General features: G+C 46.9%; 1 protein-coding gene across 1 annotated transcript in view; it reads left to right on the top strand.

Annotated features, from left to right (window-relative positions):
- Nucleotides 1-2,502: 2,502 nt before the first annotated feature.
- The window catches only part of plekhh1 (pleckstrin homology domain containing, family H (with MyTH4 domain) member 1), a 110,577-nt gene continuing 92,471 nt past the window's right edge, over nt 2,503-20,608 (top strand). Inside the window, exons 1-3 of the mRNA XM_048599944.1 lie at nt 2,503-2,664; nt 17,433-17,464; nt 17,749-17,763. Coding sequence (XP_048455901.1) covers nt 2,523-2,664; nt 17,433-17,464; nt 17,749-17,763 — 189 coding nt within the window. The 5' untranslated portion in view covers nt 2,503-2,522. The remainder of the gene's footprint in view (nt 2,665-17,432; nt 17,465-17,748; nt 17,764-20,608) is intronic.

Raw genomic sequence — 20,608 nt, 5'->3', positions numbered from 1 at the left:
AGAGGATTCAGCAAAGATTTGCCAGGATGTTGCCAGGACTGGACAGTTTGAGTTATAAAGAGAGGCTGGATAGGCTGGAACCTTTCTCGTTGGAGCATGAGAGGTTGAGGGGTGACCTTACAGAGGTTTATAAAATAATGAGGGGCATAGATAAGGTGAATGGCAGGTGTCTTTTCCCCAGGGTGGGGGATTTCAAGACTAGGGGGCATATTTTTAAGGTGAGAGGAGAAAGATTTAAGAGGACATGAGGGGCAATTTTTTTTCCCCCCACAGAGTGTGGAATGAATTTCCAGAGGAAGTGGTGGATGCAGGTACAGTTACAATGTTGAAAAGACATTTGGATAAGTTCAGGAATAGGAAAGGTTGGGAGGGATATGGGCCAGGAGCAGGCAAGTGGGACTAGTATAGATTGGGATTATGGTCAGCATGGATTGTCTGTTTCCATGCTATATGACTCTAGGGGAAAAAAAAATTTGTAATCTTGAGTTTAAATGGGAGACCGTATTTTGAGGCTGTGTTCCCCAGCTCAAGACTCTCCCATGACGGGAAACATCCTTCCTGTGTGCACCCTGTCAAGTCCCCTCAGGATCTTCTATGTTCCAATAAGATTATCTCTCATCCTTCCAAACAATGGGTGCAGAAGCCTTTAGGAGAGAAGTAAAACAGAACGGACAAATGAGCTATGGAACTAAATTACCAAGAACAAATCAGTAAAATACTGCACAAACATCGGTTTAAACAAAAAGGAAATTGGTGACGGGAGAGGGGTCACTTACTCATGTGGCCGTCCTAGTGAAAGGGCAGACATTTCACTTTTGTAATTACCAAATCAATTTGTCATCACATCAGAGGCTGAGATTAAAACGAAGCATAATTAATTTAAAATAGAGTAGGAAATACAGTGAGTAATCTAACCAAACTTGAGGGAAAATCCCCTTCTCTACACAGACTGCGTGTGTACACTTTTAAAACCTAGTGAAGAAGTTGCACTGTAACAGCTACTCAGCAATTCATAAAGGTGGAGGTGTAGCGCTGGATGATATCATGTCTCGTCTCTATATTTAAGAAGGAAACCAGAATGTGGAATTATAGACCAACCAGCTAGCAGAAGGAAAATAATGGAATTGCTTTGAAATGAGAAAATAGAAAATTATCTCAACAAAAGAAAATGTAAGAATGAACGGTCAACGTAGATTTCGAAAGAGAAAATCTGACTCGACCAAACTGGTTGAATTTTTTTTGAAGAGGTGAAAATAGACTAAGGTAATGCAGTCAATGTATTATATCTAAATTTCTACAAAGCCCTTTTTGTTAAAAATGTGTGGCACAATAAAATAATCACTGGAGTTGGAGTATGTGGAATCGGGACAGGTTTTGAGTGGGCTTGCAAGCAGAGAGTACAGATAAAGGGCGACTCTTCAGAAAAGCAACATATTACAAGAAGGTGTTAATGAACTTTGCAGCATGGAGAAATGATTGATAAATGCATTTCATTGTTGACAAGAGTGAGGTTGTTACATTTTGAAAAATAATACAGTCATACGCGGCTTTGAAAATAAAAGCCTAAATGGGACAGAGGAGCAAAGAGATTTTGTCGGGCAAATAAACAATTTGCTAGAATTCAGAATCTAGATTCACTTAATCACAAGTGAACCAGTCACTGCGGTTGGTATCTGTAGGATCGGAATTGAAAAGTGGGCATGTTGTTCTGAATATATGTTGCATTGACCACGTTGAGCTCATAATGTGTAGTTCTGACAGCCTATTATACAGATTTAGATTTAGACTCTATTGTCACGTGCACTCAAGTACAGGAGTGAAAAGTTTTTAATGTCGCCACCCATGTAAGGAGCAGCATAACTAGTGACCATTAATAAGAGTTAGGAATTCAGAAGAAAGCTTTTGAATCGAATGTAAATGTGGCACGTGTTATTGTGGGGTTGGTTGGAGCATTCGACCATCTGAAGGGAAGGGAAGGGAGAGTTTGAGCTTTTCTTTGAAAGAAGAAAATGATCTGAGTCAGGCCAAATTGCATCCTGTATGGTTCTATTTCTGTAACTTTTTTTTAATGAATCCTAACTGACTGCCTGCTATCCTTCCCTGGTGTAAGGGGTAGAAGGCCCTCTGTACAGCTAACCTGGGCTACCTCACATATCCAGGCTGGGATGGCCGGCTACAGAGCCCATGCAGCTGCTGGCCCAGTGGAGCTCCCTGAGGTCTCTCTAACTCGCGGGACAATACCCTCCACCTCTCAATCAGACGGCTGTGGGTTCAAGCCCCGCTCCAGACACTTGAGCATCCATATGGTGCGCCTGTTGAAGTGCTGAGGAAGTTGGAGCAAGGCCCTTCCTGTTCTTGTCATCGCGACAAGGAATCTCCATTGTTACTTTTGTGGTCCGGGTTTGTTCTTGCTTCCTTCTGAACGTGCGTTTTCCGCTTTCAGGTTGAGCGAACCTCAGGGACGTGGCCCCTCCCCCCCCCCCCCCACCCCCCAACCACCACCGGCGAGAGCTAGGAAAACCATGGAGACGATGGCGGAGAACGTCGGCGGCGGCTACAATTGGCAAAAACGCTGCATGACGCTGGAGTCCCAGCTCCTCCGGTTCAGGCTGCAGGCTGGCAAGATCCGGGAGCTGTTAGCCGAAAAGGTGAGCAGGAGGAGGCGTGCGGTGCTGATTGGGAGTGGGCTGGGGTTCCCAACCAGAACAGTCCGCTTCACCGAGGCTGCTCCCCACCACAGTGTGAGGCGTATGCTCAAAATCCTTTTAAGAACCGCAAAGCCGGCTAAGTCTGTGAATGCACCGACTTCCCTGCTGTGCTACTGGATCGTAGAACAACGCAGCACAGGAGGAGGCCATTTGGCCCATTGTGTCTGTGGCTAGCCCAATTGAGGAGGCAGCAATTTAATCCCATTCTCTTTGCCCTCTGTACAAAGTTATAATTATGCTCCACTTGAGCATCGATCCAGTTCTGTTTTGGCCCATCCAGTGTAATGTGAATGACACGATGTGTCAGCTGTCACATGCCACAGAGAACAGAGGATGGGGAGGACGTAAACTTTGAGCTGAGTGTAATACGTAATAGTGTGTAAATGAACAAGTTGAACCTTGGCACTGGGCAGTGCTCCCTCTGAATGATTCTATGGTGAGCAGCCTTTCTGTAGTACAGGGTCAAACCCTGGAGTCTTGACCTGCAGGATAGCCTTACCCAGGAGGACCAGCAGCCCATGGGGTCCATCACAGAGTCCATGCCAACTCCCAACATTGCAGGCAGCACATCAAACCGGATGGTCATATTGATCCTGGCCCAGTGTGGGGTTTTCAGAAAGTACATTCTAGAACACAACAGCGCATTGTGCAAAAGGGACACCTCTTTACACAAATCTCTGTGTCCTTTATCAGTCTCTTTGTATTTGTGTCCTCTGGTTGCCAGTCTTTAGGCCAATGACACCAGATTCTCCGTATTTACTCAAACTGCTCATACTTCAACCATTCATGGCAACTTGTCAGCAAAACCTCCTGTCTTTTCTTTTATCTAAAATTACTCCCACCCCTTCTGTTTGTACTACACTTGCTTTTTTACTCGTGATTAAGCTCTGTCAGCAACATCACTCCTGTGCTGAAGTTAGGGATGAGCTTCCAATGCAACCCACGCGTTTGCAAAAAAATATCTTTTTCTGTTTGGTTGTGGGGACAGGGCATTGTGTCAGTGCTCATACCCCCGGCCTATACCTGTCTTAGACCCGCTGTGTGCCCCAGATCGAACCTGCTGGAGTTGGCAAACTCCCGCTCTGTAACAACGACAGAAATTGCCGGCGCAACTCAGCAGACCAGGCAGCATCTGTGGGGAGAAAAGCAGGGTCAACGTTTTGAGTCCAGTGACTTGTCATGCGTTAGCAGCGACGATAAAGTGGTATGGGGGGAGGTGGTGGAGACGGATGCCAGAGAGAGAGAGACAGACAGACAGACAGACAGACAGACATGGAAAGGCCTGGGTAAACCAGGAGATGACGGATAGACCAGAAGATAGGTTTTTAAATAAGTGATAACAAGAGCTAGAATTGTACAATCCCTTAAATGTGGAGGCAGGTCATTCAGCCCATTGATTCCACACTAACCCATTTTATAACAGGACCAGGTGTGGCGTGAGTTAAAAAACATGGAAGGATTGAGTCAGGTTCTGAAGTTATTGAACTCAATGCTGAGTGCTAGAGGCTGTAATGAGAATGACCACTAGGTCAGGTATTTTCGGAATTTCCATTGCACTAAGCCTGATTCCCACCGATTTAAGGCAACTGGGGTATTTGAGTCTGAATGGTATGACTCAGCCCTGGTATAACTGGTACAGAATCACAGAAGGCAGAGACTTCCTTCACCCAGGCTGGGGGTGTCCCCTGGGGTAAACCTACCTTGGTGACGTTGGCCTGTTGATGATACGGGATGGTCAGGTATGCAGTTGGCTCTCTGTTCGCTGCATTAGCCTCCTGGAAGTCCGTGCGGAGCCATTGTGGAACCGTTCAGCTCAGGAACATGGGCACCTCTCTACACCATGTGGTCACTCTCCTGCTAAAGGGAGCCCAGGCTTTTCCTCAGCCTAGCCGATAGGGATGCTAATCCGGAGACCCAGCTAATGGTCTGTGCGTTTTCTGCCGGATGGAAGAGATGATCGCCGGGGTGGGAGGGGACTTCCTGAGGTGGCAAGAAGTACAGATGGAGAAAATGGATGGAGGGGTTGGCTTGCTGGGCTGTGTCGACAATCCTCTGCAGTAATGGGTTATCCTGCCAAAAGACCTGGCTGACAGGTTAGATGTCACAGTGACTGACCACGTTATACTTTAACTATTGTCTTGTTAAAAGTTGTATACGTCAGAGGTCAAACAGCATCTAGTCGTGTACGTACAGAGTAGCTTTTCGTTCCAAATCTCTTGGCATCCATTTTACTTCATACTTCTGCGTATAAAGATGTAGAGTATTCTAGAAAACATTCAGCCATGCTGGTCTCGCCTCTCAGTCAGGTGGTCACAGGTTCACGTCCCACTTCAAAGAAGGTTTTTTTTTTAAAATAAAAGTATCCCCGTCAGGAGGTGGCCATGACTGGCACAGTTATTTATAGCCTACCCTTGCAAACGTGGTGAGTTGTCCCCTCTACTAGCACCTTCTTTAAACCACCCCCCCCCACCAAAGTAAAAATGAAGAGCTGGAAATCTGAAACACAGACAGAGAGGGCTGGAGAAACTCGCCGGCTCTGGCAGCATCTGTGGAGAGAGAAATGGCGTTCACATTTCAATTCTAGTGACCCTTCCAAACCCATGACTACTTCCATCTAGAAGGGTAAGAGTAGCAGATACATGGGTACACTGCAAGCTCCCCTCCGAGCCATTCACCACCCTGAGTTGGAAACATATCACTGTTCCCTCACTGTAGCTGGATCAAAATCCTGGAATTCTCTCCCTAATGGCATTTGTGGGACAACCCACAGCAGGTGGACTGCAGCGGTTCAAGAAGGCAGCTCACCACCACGTTCTCAAGGGGCAACTAGGGACGGGGCAATAAATGCTGGCCCGGCTAGTGACACCCATGTCCCACGAGCAGCTGAAAGCGTTTTGGCGATGGCTATTAGCCATCTCCAGCTTTTAGATCCAGTGACAGTGAATGGGCAGTGATGCATGTTTAGCTGGAGACGGTGTTCCATATATATGTATATAATATGTGTCTGCTAGCCTGGCCCTTGTAGCTGTGGAGATTGGAGGTTCGGGACGTGCTGTTAAAGAGACTTTGATGTATTGTATATGTGGTGTGTACAGTCGCTGTGTACCAGTGGTGGAGGGGCTCCTCAAAGCCAGGACAAAATTATTGAGTACACCATGTGTTTGAACAGTGCATTTCTGAGGGAATATTGCCAGGTTAAGGAAAACTCCCTTTCAGTAAGGCATTAAACTGAGGTCCCCTTCAAAGGATCGCTTCTAAAGAAGTGCAGGTAGTGAAGTGGGGGGCTCCCGCTAGTGACGAGGCTAGTATCGATCGATCGACCCATCCATCCATCCATCTAAACATTCCTCTTGTCGGTCTTTATTTCTGTTTCTGTTGCGGACGCATCAGCTGTCTGAGCTCCCCAGCGATTTGGCAGCGTCGCTGAAGGAAGAGCTGGCAGCTGTGAACCTCGTTGTGGCCCGAATGGGCCTGTCGCTGGTTAAGAACATGCCCAGGGTGGGAGTGCGTGTCTGTGCCTGGCGTCATGTTTCTGTTGGGCTGATCTTCAGAAGGATCCGAGCGCTCGGTGCCAGCAGACTCTGAAATCCCTTTCCCTTCCAACGTTCAGCCTCCAACCACTGGGTCTTTAATTGATGCCAGACTCTCTAGCGGTTTTGTTCTATAATTAGAAACTCTGGCGAAGCTACAAAGGGAGGTGTCAGGATGGAAATGCAACCAGCAATTACCCGAAATTGCCAACTTGTTATGTTCCGTGGTTTCAGGGGGATGCGTTCCCCACTTACCCCTCCCTCCCCCACCCTGCCACTCCAGGACTGAGCTGTCTCCACCACTGAACTTTTTTTGATCGCTGCCTTTAGTTGTCTCTTCTGAAGATTTTGATCTGCTCATTGAATGGTGGTGCTGGGGGCACGACGAAAGATTTATTCCCCCCACCCGTGCCAGTTCCATTACCCGGCTCGCTCGTTTTCGAAACGAATTGCGATTTGAATCTAGGGGTGCAGGAGACTTGGAGGCTTTCCGAGTGCAGTTGTCTCAGCAAATCCAAACACCAAGGTCTGCGTGCGTTAGTGGGAGCCAACAAGATTCCCCCGCTCCCTGACTCTCAACAGAATGTATTATCTCAGTCGGCTGAGACTACAAGGTTCAACCCCTTCTGTTACTAACATACACTGACAGAGTCATGGAGAAACAGAACCCTTCGGTCCAACTTGTCCTAAATTAATCTACTCGCATTTGGCCCATTTCCCTCTAAACCCTTCCTATTTATATATCATCCATTTGTCCTTTTTAAATGTTGTAATTGTACCAGCCTCCACCACTTCCTCTCTCAGCTCGTTCCATACACGCACCACCCTCTGTGTGAAAATGTTTCCCACTCACCTGTGCCCTCTATTTTTGGACTCCCCTACCCTGGGGAAAAGACCTTCGCTATTCACCCTATCCATGCCTCTCATGATTTTATAAACCTCTAAAAGGTCACCCCTCAGCCTCCGACTCTCCAGGGAAAATAGCCCCAGCCTATTCAGCCTCTCCTTGTAGCTCAAAACTTCCAACCCTGGCAACATCCTTGTAAATCTTTTCTGAACCCTTTCAAGTTTAACAACATCCTTCCTATAGCAGGGAGACCAGAACTGAACGCAGTATTCCAAAAGTGGCCTAACCAATGTCCTGTACAGCCGCAACATGACCTCCCAACTCCTATACTCAGTGCACTGACCAATAAAAGCAAGCGTACCAGACTCCATCTTCACCGCTCTGTCTCCCTGCCACTTCACTTTCAAAGAATTATGACCCTGCATGCCAAGGTCTCTTTGTTCAGCAATATTGCCCTGGATCTTACCACTAAGTGTACAAGTCCTGTTCTGATTTGCCTTTCCAAAATGTAGCACCTCACAAACCGGGAGAGCTGGAGAAACCCAGCAAGTCTGGCAGCCTCTGCGCAGAGAGAAACAGAGTTCATGTTTCGAGCCCGGTGTTACACTTCTCCACAATCTCGTTTCAGACTGATCCGTGAGCACTCTCAGGCCAGGCCAGGCCAAGCTTGAGTTACAACGTTTTTATTGTAAACACAGGCAGACCGAGCATCCTGGAGATCTGAATGGAATGTGTAGCTGATGCGTGTTGTGAGCACTAGTCAGCTGTTCTGTTTCCCTGCAGTTTCCAATGCTTCAGGAGTGCTTCATTAGTTGTGATCTGCTTTATCACGATGATGTTCTGAAGTTGTGTAACTGGCTATATAAGTGCACATCCCTTCCTTCCTTCCCTTTCCTCGCCTTGCAAGAGGCAGTGAATAGGTGCCTCCAGAGGCAAGGAGCTCCCCTCCTGTCTCTCTGCAATGGGTTGGCTTCCTCTGATCCTGCTGCTGATGTGCTTTTACACTGCCTGTCTTGTTAAGGATCTGTTTCCATTGCAGCTGGCTCCAGACCATTTTCCCCACACTCATTATGAATTAAAATGTGACCTTGAGCACGAATCAATCTGCAAGTCACAAGGTGGACAATGAGCACTTTATATTATTCAATAAAACTTTTAGCTTTGCATTAAAATATCTGTGACCTTGCCACTGCTCCCCTATTCTCTGTAAACTCCTGAGGCCTGACTGTCTTAAAATCTGTTTCGATTCTGTCCTCTGGCCCTGATTTTAATTGCTCCACCATTGACAGTGCTGCAGAGAGTTGACTAGGCCCCAAACTTTGAAATTAACTTTGTAAACCTCTCCTTTCCCCCTGTCTTTCTCTCCTCCATTGAGGCACTCTGTGTAATAATTACTATCTTGATCCAATCATTGGCCTAACATTGGGCTCACTGTCAAATTTTATTTGTGGTGAAGTGAACTTTGGAAGGTCCCCTACATTCAAAAGTCATTGAGTGTAGTCGTTTAGCCATGTTGGAAATGATATGCAGTCATAGTGTCATACAGCACAGAGACAGGCCCTTCGGCCCGACTCGTCCACACCACCCATTTTTCCTAAATTAAACTCTTCCCATTTGCCTGTGTTTGGCCCATATCCCTCTAAACTTTTACTATCCCTGTATCTGTCCAAAAGTCTTTTAAATGTTGCAATTGTACCAACCTCCACCACTTCCTCTGGCAACTTGTTCCATATACCCACCACGCTTCGTGTGAAAAAGGGACCCTCCTGACACCTACGTGATCCAGCAACGATGAGGCTGTAAACTACTGCATGTATCAATCTCTTTCTTGATTAGTTTACAACTGACCCTCGGCATTGAATCACAAAACCTTGAAGTGCAGAAGGTAGCTATTTGACCCATTGAGATAGTAGGAACTGCTGATGCTGGAGTCAGAGATAACACAGTGTGGAGCTGAAGGAACACAGCAGGCCAGGCAGCATCAGAGGAGCAGCCCTCCTTGCTCCCAGGGAAACAGCCACCTTTCAATCCCCAGGCACTTGTAAGTGTGGCATGGGGGAAGAGATCTAGTGTAGCAGAGTCACAGAGTGAACGATGAGCCCATTGCGCTGTATGGATGCACAATGTTTAACCCCATGTGGGCTGGGCCACGATGGAACTGGACTTGCACATTGGGTAAAGACGAGGCGATGCCTTGAGGCAAGGTGAGGAAAGAACCTGGTGTCCTTTTCGGACTTTGTAGGCTGGAAGTGGGTTTCTGTAATTGGGTAGTGTAGAGCACTGTGGGACAAATGACAGCGCAGGAAGACGGGGACCGGAGGGGCTTAATAATCCAATAAAAGTAAGATACTCGGCACGTCAGGAATCTCAAACGAAAGCACAGGGAATGCTGGAGAAACTCCTCAGGTGCGTCAGCACCTGTGGTGAGAGGGGGGAGAGAGAGTGACAGAGTTAATGTTCTGAGTCCAACATGACCCCTCTTCAGAAGGGTTATACGTCAACAGGAGAGAAAGTTGTTTCTGCAAGTGCGGTGCGAGTCTCGCACAAAGTAGGCCCTACTCTCTTAAAACAAAAACCGAAAGAACTGTGGACACTGTAAATCAGGAACAAAAAAAAACAGGAGTTGCTGGAAAAGCTCAGCAAGTCTGGCAGCCTCTGTGAAGGAAAAAAAAAATCAGAGTTAACATTTCGGGTCCGAATGACCCTTCCTCAGGGAAGTGGTCAATCCACACAAATAAGGTCTGAGGAAGGGCCTTCCAGTTCTGAGGAAGGGTCACCCAGACCCGAAATGTTAACTCTGATATTTTTCTTCACAGATGCGGCCAGACCTGCTGAGCTTTTCCAGCAATTTCTGTTTTTGTTCCTACTCTCCCAAAGTAGGCCTCGCAACGCCAAACAGTAACAACTTTCGCCCCTTAGTTTGAGGGAACCAACACAAGGGGAACAGTCAGAGGTCAGACTCCACACGTGGGAATCGATGATGCAAGAGGGGGAAATGGGTCGAGTTCCTACAGTCAATGTTTCAGGAGCTCGGGGACCTTCTTAAAAAAAAAGTTATAATCTCTGGTTTACTCCCAGGGCTGCATGTTGGCAAGGATAGCCACAGCGGGATAAAGCAGGTTAACACGGGGCTAGGGAAAGGTTGGCGGGAGGTGTTCAGGTTCCTGGCACTTTTGGACCAGTCCTAGGGCAACAGAGGCCTTTATCAAGGTCAATGAGTTGCACTTCAGCAGGACCCTGAACGAAACTCACTGTGGGAAAGTTAACTTCTGTGGGGGAAGCGGTGAAATGAATTTCACAGGTGGACGGGCACCAGAACGAAACCCTGGAGAGCAGCCAGCCGCAAAGTGAAGAATAGTTTCAGAAGCAGCAGGGTATCAGATGCGGCAGTTGCAAAAGAAGTTTGAGGTGGGTTTGGGCCACAAGTACCTAGACGTACCTAGTAGCATTTTTAATTAAAGGCAGGTCAGCTGCAGACACAGGCCGCTGCGTGGGACAGTGAGAAATTAGCAATAATACAAGGAAAGGGAGGTTTGGAAACTTAATACTCCTGGTGATAGAGTAATCAGGAAAGACTGGAGAGGTAGGGGTTGTGGGGAAGGGAGGCTGGTGGTGTTAATCAAAGATACTTTTAATACTGCAGTGGGCGGGTTGTATCTGGGGGATGGGGGTCAAGACAGAAGTTTGGCTTGAATTGGGGCATTATTACACTACTGGCTGTATACAATGGGTCACTAATGGGGCAGAAGGCGAAGATTAAAATTTGCGGGCAGTTTTCTGAAATACGCAAGAGTGCTGGTGATGTTGGGCTTCAATTATCAATTGAATGTAGGCAGCCATATAAAATCAAGGGCTTGCTTTTATTTAGCACTTACTTTCACAACCACTGGATGTTTCAAAACATTTTCCAGGCAATGACGTACCTTTTGGAGATTTAGACTTGTGAATCTTTGTGAATGGAGCGACTGTTAGAAAGCCTGAAAATTCACCAGTCCCATCCCTGAGGATGACCCCTTTTTTCTAATATATAGGGGTGGGACGCTGCTCTAGATGTGCACTTCAGGATTCCTGTTCTAATCAGTAGCACCTTCCACTCGATCAGATTTTTGGAGCCCAGGAGGGTGAAACCGAAAGTTAGATCCAACAGGAGCTGCTCTGAACTTTACACACGTCTTTGGATAGGCAGGGTACCCCTTTGGTTATGGACCTGGGCCACACTATGGCAGGACGGGTACCTTTCGGCATTGTCAAAAGTAGGCATGGATGTGTGTGAAGCATGCATACTCTCATTAGCTGTCGGAGACATTGAAGCTGTCAACTGAGCAGTTAAAACAGCTGCCAAGAATTAAAATTTCCAGCCTTTTTAAATATTTTGGAAAAGTAACGAGGGTTAAAAAGCTCATTGAAGTGGGACTACACATTCAAATGCTTAACACAGTGTGGAGCTGGAGGAACACAGCAGGCCAGGCAGCATCAGAGGGGCGGGAAAGTTGACGTTTTGAGCCGGATCCCTTCTTCAGAAAAGCCCTTACTTACTATCTCTGAAATTCAAATGCTTGTTGTTCAAGGGATTAAATACTCGAGTTAAATGTTTGCTGTTATAAGGCATTCTTTACTTGAAAGTATGTAAATGTACTGAATGTGTTTTTTTAATAAAAGTAGTTTTGCAATATAGTGAGAGACAAAAAAAAGACTGCAGATGCTGGAATCCAGGGTAGACAAACAGGAGGCTGGAAGAACACAGCAGGACAGGCAGCAAGTGGAGGAAAGGAGCAGTCAATGTTTCGGGTTTTGACCTTCTTTAGGACCTGAAACGTTGACTACTCCTTTCCTCCAGACGCCGCCTGGCCTGCTGTGTTCTTCCAGCCTCCTGTTTGCAACATAGTGGAGTCTGTAGTAGGCATTTGGGAACATTCTTTCATAAACTTTTTTAAAATCTGTTTTCTGTGCCTTGACCCTGGGGTCTGCCATGTGTGAGCTGGTGTGGTAAAGGCTGACAGGTGGGGGCATGGATTAGCACAGGGATTAGGAAGCAAATGGAGGGTTATGAAGGGCCATGGAGGGATGGGTAGAGGGCATGAGTTGGCCTGTATGGAGCATAGGGAGTTCATGGATGTGTGAGTGGGAGCGCTGGGGTTAAGGTTGAAGGGGTGTTCTACGCTTCATTTGAATTTTAAGACATTTGGACACAGTGCAAGAGTCATCCAGCATGGAAACAGTCCAACCAGTCCATGCTGACCATAATCCCAAACTAAACTAGTCCCACCTGCCTGCGCTTGGTCCATATCCCCCCAATTCTTTCTTATTCATGTATTTATCTGAATGCCTTTTAAACATTGTAACTGCACCCGCATCTCAGGACATTCATTCCGCGTATGAACCACGCTGTGTTAAAAAAAAAATAAAATTGCCCCTCATGTCTTTTTTAAATCTTTCTCCTCTCACCTTAAAAATATGCCCCCGAGTCTTGAAATCCCCCACCCTGGGGAAAAGGCACCTGCCATTCACCTTATCTATGCCCCTCATGATTTTATAAACCTCTATACTGTCGCCCCTCAACCTCCTACACTCCAGTGAAATAAGTTCCAGCCTCTCCTTATAACTCAAACCCTCCATTCCCAGCAACATCCAGGTAAATCGCTTCTGAACACTCTCTCAAGCTTAAAAATACCCTTCCTGTAACCAGGAAATAAATATTGATGTTTTGAAAACAGTCTGTGTTACCGAAGAGGAAATGCCGGATGTCTTAGAGAATGTAAAGGTGGGTAAACCCCCGGGACCTGATCGAGTGTATCCCAGGACTTTGTGCACCCACTCATCACCACACTGTACTTGGTGGGAGCTGGGCTGTGTGCAAACTGGATGCTATGCTTCCCGCACGACTACAGTGACAAACCTTCACCCTCCCTGGCTGCTTTGGGACATCCAAAGGTGCTACGGAAGTGCAGATCTTCCTTTCGTCTGTCACCGGGATTCTCAAAATCCTGGGAAAGCAGAGGGTGCGGTCGGTTTCTTCGAAGCACTGACTCAGAGGTGACTGCAGTGAGTGGAAAAGGAACCTGAAGTAGCTGCACAGTGGCTGCTATCCCATCACCAGATCACCCTTTATGTACACGTGGAGAGCTCTCGACACTGACCCAGCTTCCCTCGGAGCCGGCTCTCGGAGTGAACAGAACCTCCCGTTTATATCTGTCAGCCAGGGCTCCCTGATTAGACCAGGTTAACAGCCCCAATCAGGGAACTCAGAATATGAGCCACCCTGGCTGACCTTGTTCCAGTCACTACAGAGCCCAGCCCGTGTGGATTGGGATCAGAAACTGGGGGACAAAACAGGAATCAAGTAATGAGAAGCTCTCCAAGGAGATGGACCTGGTACAGGACAGACGTGAAGTGGGGCAACTGGGTTGGTTTTACCCATCCTAAGCTAGAGCTTGACTATTTAACTCAAAATATCAAGGTGAAAGTAGGACAGAGAGTGTCTTGAGATTTGTATAGTTCATAACACAGGAGAGAACCAAACTGGACATGGAAAGTAAAGGGAGAATTTTTCTAAAGAAGGGAAAAATAGGACTAAAGTGACTACTTTAGTGGACATAAAAAGAAACATAAAATGGGGTGCATGTTCATAGTTCCTTGAAGGTGGAGTCGCGAGTAGACAGGGTAGTGAAGTAGGCATTTGGTACGCTTGCCTTTATTGGTCAGTGCATTGGGTGTAACATTTGGGAGGTCATGTTGCGGCTGTACAGGCCATCGGTTAGGCCACTTTTGGAATACGGTGTGCAATTCTGGTCCCCCTTCTAACAAAGATGTTATTAAACTTGAGAGGGTTCAGAAAAAGATTTACGAGGAAGTTGCCAGGGTTGGAGGGTTTGAGCTATAGGGAGAGGCTGAATAGTTTGGTGCTATTTTTGCTGGAGTGTCGGAGGCTGAGGGGTGACCTTGTAGAGGTTTATAAAATCATGAGAAGCATGGATAGGGTGAATAGCCAAGGCCTTTTCCCCAGGATAGGGCAGTCCAAAACTAGGGGGCATAGGTTTATGGTGAGTTGGGGGAAAGATTTAAAAGGGATCTAAGGGGCAGAGGGTGGAAAGAGCTGCCAGTGGAGGTGGCGGAGGCTGGTACAATTATATTTAAAAGGCATCTGGATGGGTGCATGGATAGGAAGGGTTTAAATGGGACTGGCTTAAATTAGCATATCTGGTCAACATGGACGAGTTGGACTGAAGGGTCTGTTTCCACGCTGCACAGCTCTTTGACTGTATGATTCTGTGAACCCAAAAGTCTCTTTAAGCATGTAACAAGAATGGAAGGGAGGTTGGTGATGACGATGAACAAGTAAAAAATCTTTTTGAATTGCACAGGGCTGGCTGAGGTGCAAAAGGAATGTCTTGCATCTGCCCTCAGCAGAGAAGAGGACACTGTCAAAGGTCAGAGAATGGTTAGCAATCTCAGGTTAGATAAGTATTGATAAAGAGGAGGGAGTGAAAATGCTGGTGGTCACTTAAAGTAAAAACAAGTCACTCAGTCCAGATGGGATGGATTTTTTTTTTATGGAGGGAACAAGGGTGATGTTTATAGGGAACAGTAGCATATGTAAAATGACTGGGAATCTCTTCCAGAAACCTGTTCCAGCGACAACAGTTCAAATCCCACCATAGCACAAGAAGGATTTGAATTTAATTCGATGAATTAAATATCAAACATGGTCAAAAGAGCTGAATTCCAGAGGTGATGTGAGGTGAGAGTGACAGCCCTTGACATCAAGGCTGCATTCGACCAAGTGTGGCATCAAGGAGCCTTAGACTCGGGTGGGGATGGGGTGGGGAGGGGTGGCGAACTCTCTGCTAGTTAGACTCATACCTGGTACATAGGAAGCTGGTCTTGGTTGTTGGAGGTCAGTTATCTCAGCTCTGCAGGGCATTTCTATCACCAAATCACCATGGGTTTTTTCAAATTTACCAAGGCAGCACATAGGCTCAGTGGTTAGCCCTGTTGCTTCACAGCGCCAGGGACCCAGGTTCGATTCCACCCTCGGGCGACTGTCTGTGTGGAGTTTGCACGTTCTCCCCGTGTCTGCATGGGTTTGCTCCGGTTTCCTCCCACAGTCCATAGATGTGCAGATTAGGTGGATTGGCCGTGCTAAATTGCCCATAGTGTTCAGGGATGTGTAGGTTAAGTGGATTAACCATGGGAAATGTAGGGTCACATGGATTCTATGATTATGAACCTGCAACATTTCCACTATATTGCAGTATCTATGCATCCCTCAATCAACACCCATTAAAAATCTTATAATCTAATGCTCACACTGCTATTTCTGTGAATTAGCAGTGAGTAAATTGTTGAGTTTGTTTGCGTTACATCAGCAACTGCAATTCAAAAAACACTTCATCAGATGCAAAGTGCTTTGCAATCTCCTGAGATCCTGAATGGTGCTGTAGAAATGCAAGTCTTATTGTTTTACCTCAGTGCCTCTCCCTTTTCCTCTTTAAGGGCCTGTGTCTTTACCCAAGGTTTCGGCCAGCTCTCCTAATATCACCTTGCGTAGACTGTTTGTCAAGTTTCATCATTCCTGTAAAGCTCCTCAAGATGTTTTATGATGTTAAAAAGTCTCTCGTACCTGCGAGTTTTATTTTTGTTGTTGGCTAATAGCGGGATTGTTTGGGGGAACGTGGTCTCATGGGAATGAATGAATTTGTATCTCGGGTGAGGGAAGGCAGGGTTAAAAAAAAACAGGAGGAGGAGAAGGAGGAGGAGGAAGAGACAGAGATGGGAGGAGACTGCAAAGTGTCATATTATCTGAAGACAAATTCAGCTCCCTCTGAGGTTTGGCTTTGTGGAGTGAAATGAATTAAAGCTGTAAGTTCTCAAGCCTGGGTGCTGTTAAATCAAAGAGATTGTGTTCCTTGAGGGAGCCAGGATCAAGAGGAGGATCTGAGCAGGCAAACCCACTGACGCTATTGAGAAAGGATTTGTAGCTGTTGTAAGTCTACCCAGTTCTCCGAGCTTTGTTTTTATAATGGCCTCTTGTTCCTCCCCTCTTTGGAAATTATTAGCTGCCACTTCCCTTGAAATCTGATGCTGCCTTGGCACTGCCCACTTTCAAATGGCAATGACTAGTCGTCTGATTGAACCACCACAAATTACATTTATGTAGCACCTTTTGGTGTTATCAAATATCTCCCGCCACTTTGCAGGCGTGTTATTTCACGCCCACTGGATTTAGGTAGTATGAGTAAAATAGGAACATGGGAGTAGGCCATTCAGCCCATCGAGCCTACCCCGCCATTCAAAATGATCTTGGCTGATTAGACACTTTGATGTCTTTTAGTCACCCCATCACCATAATTCAGAAATACACCAAATCTTTACCTGAAACATACTCAAGGACTGAGCTTTCTCTGTGGTAGATTTTCCAAAGGTTCACAATCCTCTTAGATCCTCATCTTGCACCTGAGCGGCATCCCTCTTATTTTTAAATTGTGGCCCCTGGTTCTACCAGTGTAGCACCTTACCCGCATCTCTCCTGTCTGTCGCTGTAAGGGTTATGTACGTTTCTATGGCATCCCACCTTATTCTATGAGACTCTAGAGAATTTAGACCCAGATTGTCGAATGCCATTCCAGGAACAGGTCTGGTGAACCTTTGCTGCACTCTTTCTGTGGCAATAATATCTTTCCTGAGGAAAGGAGACCAAAACTGCTGAAGGTGCAGTCTAACCTAGCTCTCATACAATTGAAGCAAGACTTTACTGCTGCTGTACTCCAATCCTCTGGGAATAAAGGCTAACATTTATTAGCCTTCCTAGTAGCTTGTAGCACACGTTTGCTAGCCTTCATGTTTTATTGACAAGGACACCCAAATCCCTTTATACATTAATACTTCAAGCCTGTTATAATTAAAGAATTACTCTGTATGTTTGTTCCTCCTACTAACATGTTTTTCCATGTCCTTGCCCATTCACTGAGCCTACCCAAATACACCAGAAGCTTCTTTACATCTTCCCAACAACACATGTTCCCAATTAGCTCTGTATCCGCCACAAATTTAGAAATATTACTTTTACTTCCAAATCGTTGTGAATGGCTGGAGCACAAGTACTAACCCTTGCAATAGGCCACTGCCAACATGAGAGCGACTCTTTTTATTGCTACTCACTTTGCTAGCTAAGCATTAATCCATGCTAGCACGTTACCTCCTGTCCTGCGTGCTGTAATTTTTCTAACCAGCCTCTCGTGGAGTACTTTATAAACTGCCTTTCGTCAGTCCAGGTATACCACATCCAGTGGTTCCCCTTTATTGATTTTATTGGCGTCAGGCCACAAGACAAAATGCTTTCGTGGAGAGGTAGGCTCATAGCAGCATCCAAAAGGAAGGAAGTGGGATGGGGATTGGGAGGTGGGTGTAGGAACCCACCGGTAGGGTGAGGGGTCCCATTTCATTACCTCCTCAAGTGCCCCCTCCACCACCATTGCCACAGTGTGCACCAGCTGCAAAATGCACTGCTCATGGTCATCACGGTGCCTCAGTGGTTAGCACTGCTGCCTCACGGCACCAGGGGCCCGTGTTCGATTCCACCCTCGGGTGACTGTCTGTGTGGAGTTCGCACATTCTCCCCGTGTCTGTGTGGGTTTCCTCCGGGTGCCCCGGTTCCCTCCCACAGTCCAAAGATGCGCAGGTTAGGGTGGATGGGTCGTTCTAAAAATGCCTGTAGTGCAGAGGCTAGGTGGGTTATCCATGGGAATGACTGGGATGGGGTGCGCCCAGGTGGGATGCTCTTCGGAGGGTCAGTGCGGACCCGATGGGCCAAGTGGCCTGCTTCCACACTGTAGGGGATTCTGTGAATCTAAGAAATTCTCAACAGCACCTTCCAAACCTGCAGCCTGCACTCCCCAGCAGAATAAGGGCAGCAGTTGTGCAGGGTAGGTAAGGTCCCCGCCAAGGTGTCCCCTCCATGAATATTCTGCACGGCTGGATCAAAATCCTGGCATTCACTCCGCAATGTCCCTGTGGGTCAACCTGCACTGGAACAGCCCATCACTTTCTCCAGAGCAGAGGGGAAAGATTGGAGATGGCTGATGGCTTGGAGGGTTTCAGGGAAGAGGCCCACGGACAGATAAAAGTCTAAGATGTTGCTGGATTGGGGAGCAGTGTTGTCCGAGTACAGAGGTGATAGACAAATTCCAACAAAGTTGTTCCGAAAGCCAAGCCTTGGGTGAGCAGCTAATGCTGAAGTTAATGAATGCCTTACCCACATTTAAAGCTGTTCCTGGTGGACAGGTCACCACTCGATCAGAATCTGAACCCCTGTCATTACTGTGGTGCAGCACAACGCTGGGGTAGAGATAGAAAGTGCAACTTCAACCCTCGAGTTTCTAATTGTCTAGACCTACACTGGAATATCTAGGACTCAAGACTAATCTTCATTATACTGCTATAAGCTAGCAGGGGAAAAAGGTTAAAGGGCCATTATACAGTCATACAACACAGAAACAGACCCTTTGGTCCAACCAGTCCATGCTGGCTATGTTCCCAAACTAAACTAGTCCCACACTTGGCCCATACCCCTCCAAACACTTCTTATTAACGTGCTTATGTAAATGTCTTTTAAACATTGTAACTGTACCCACATCCACCACTTCCTCTGAAAGCTCATTCCACAAGCGAACCATCCTCTGTGTAAAAAGGAAATTGCCCCGATGTCCTTTTTAAAATCTTTCACCTCTCACCTTAAAGATATGCCCACGAGTTTTGAAATCTCCCACTCTTGGGAAAAGACACCTGCCATTCACCTTGTCTATACCCCTCATGATTTTATAAGAGCGTAAGAACCAGGAGCAGGAGCAGGCCATTTGGCCCCTCGAGCCTGCTTCATGACTCAATAAGATCATGACGATTTTTATTTGAGGACTCCGCTCCACTTACCCGCCCACTCACCATCACCCTTAATCCCTTTACTGTTCAAAAATCTATCTTTGCCTTAAAAACATTCAACGAGGAAGCCTCAGCTGCTTCACCGGGCAGGGAATTCCACAGATTCACAACCCTTTGGGTGAAGAAGTTCCTCCTCAACTCAGCCCTAAATCTGCCCCCCCTTATTTTGATGCTATGCCCCCTTGTTCTAGTTTCACCCACCAGTGGGAGCAGCCTCCCTGCTTCTATCTTATCTAATGCCTTTGTAATTTTATATGTTTCTGTAAGATCCCCTCAATTCATTCGTCTAAATTCCAATGAGTATAGTCCCCAGTCTACTCAATCTTGCCTCATAAGCCAACCCTCACAACTCCAGAATCAACCCCTGTAAGGTCATGGGTTATGTAAGTGTTATTTTGTGGGTATGTATTTAGGTTTAGAGGTACAGTAAGGATGGGAACGGAGAGAGGGTCGGTGTGGGGCAGAAAGAGTGTTTGACTAACAGCAGAGAATCTTCCAATCATTTGTGATTGGTGGAGCAGTGCTGGACTGAATGAGGAGGGATATCGTGAAGCCTGCCAACCCAATGTTGTCTGAGAACGGGTCTCGCACAAATTGCACGACCGTACTGTACGTCACTGTCCCTTCCCTGACACTGGGCTGTAATCCTGCTCCAATCTCTCTCGGAGTACTGTGAGTGTATTTACACAGGAGGGCAATGACAATGGTTGAAGAAGTTGGCTAACCTTATCCTCCAGGATAGTTATGGATTCTGGCTCTGTAGGCGATGTGCAAAGTCTAAAGACTTGTGGCAGCGATACCAGCTTGTGAGGAGCTGGTGCTTGGTGCTCACGGTAACACTGCTTTGGAGTTAACTGCGTATTAACACTTGGGCTGACGAGTGGCAAGTAACATTCGCGCCACACAATTGCCAGGCTATGACCACCACCAATAAGAATCAATCTAACCACCGCCCCATGACATTCAATGGTGTTGCCATCACTGAATCCCCCACTATCAACATCCTGGGGGTTACCATTGACCAGAAACTCAACTGGACTCACCACATAAACACAGAGCAGGCCAGAAGCTGGGAATACTGTGGCAAGTAACTCATCTCCTAACTCCCCAAAACCTGTCCACCATCTACAAGGCACAAGTCAGGAGTGTGATGGAATACTCCCCACTTGCCTGGATGGGTGCAGCCCCAACAACACTCAAGAAGCTTGACACCATCCAGGACAAAGCTGCCCGCTTGATTGGCACCACATCCACAAGCATCCACTCCCTCCACCACCGACGCTCAGTAGCAGCAGTGCGTACTATCGACAAGATGCAGAAATGCACCAAAGATCCTCAGACAGCACCTTCCAAACCCACGACCACTTCCATCTAGAAGGATAAGGGCAGCAGGTATATGTGAACACCACCGCCTCCAAGTTCCCTTCCGAGCCACTCACCATGCTGACTCGGAAATATATCACCGTTCCTTCACTGTCGCTGGGTCAAAATCCTGGAATTCCCTCTCTAAGGGCATTGTGGGTCAACCCACAGCAGGTGGACTGCAGCGGTTCAAGAAGGCAGCTCACCACCACCTTCTCAAGGGGCAA

This window comes from Rhincodon typus, chromosome 8 (genome assembly GCF_021869965.1).
Source record: "Rhincodon typus isolate 14 chromosome 8, sRhiTyp1.1, whole genome shotgun sequence".
In the NCBI taxonomy this organism is placed as follows: Eukaryota; Metazoa; Chordata; class Chondrichthyes; order Orectolobiformes; family Rhincodontidae; genus Rhincodon; species Rhincodon typus.
This window is presented reverse-complemented; position numbering and strand designations above follow the sequence as displayed.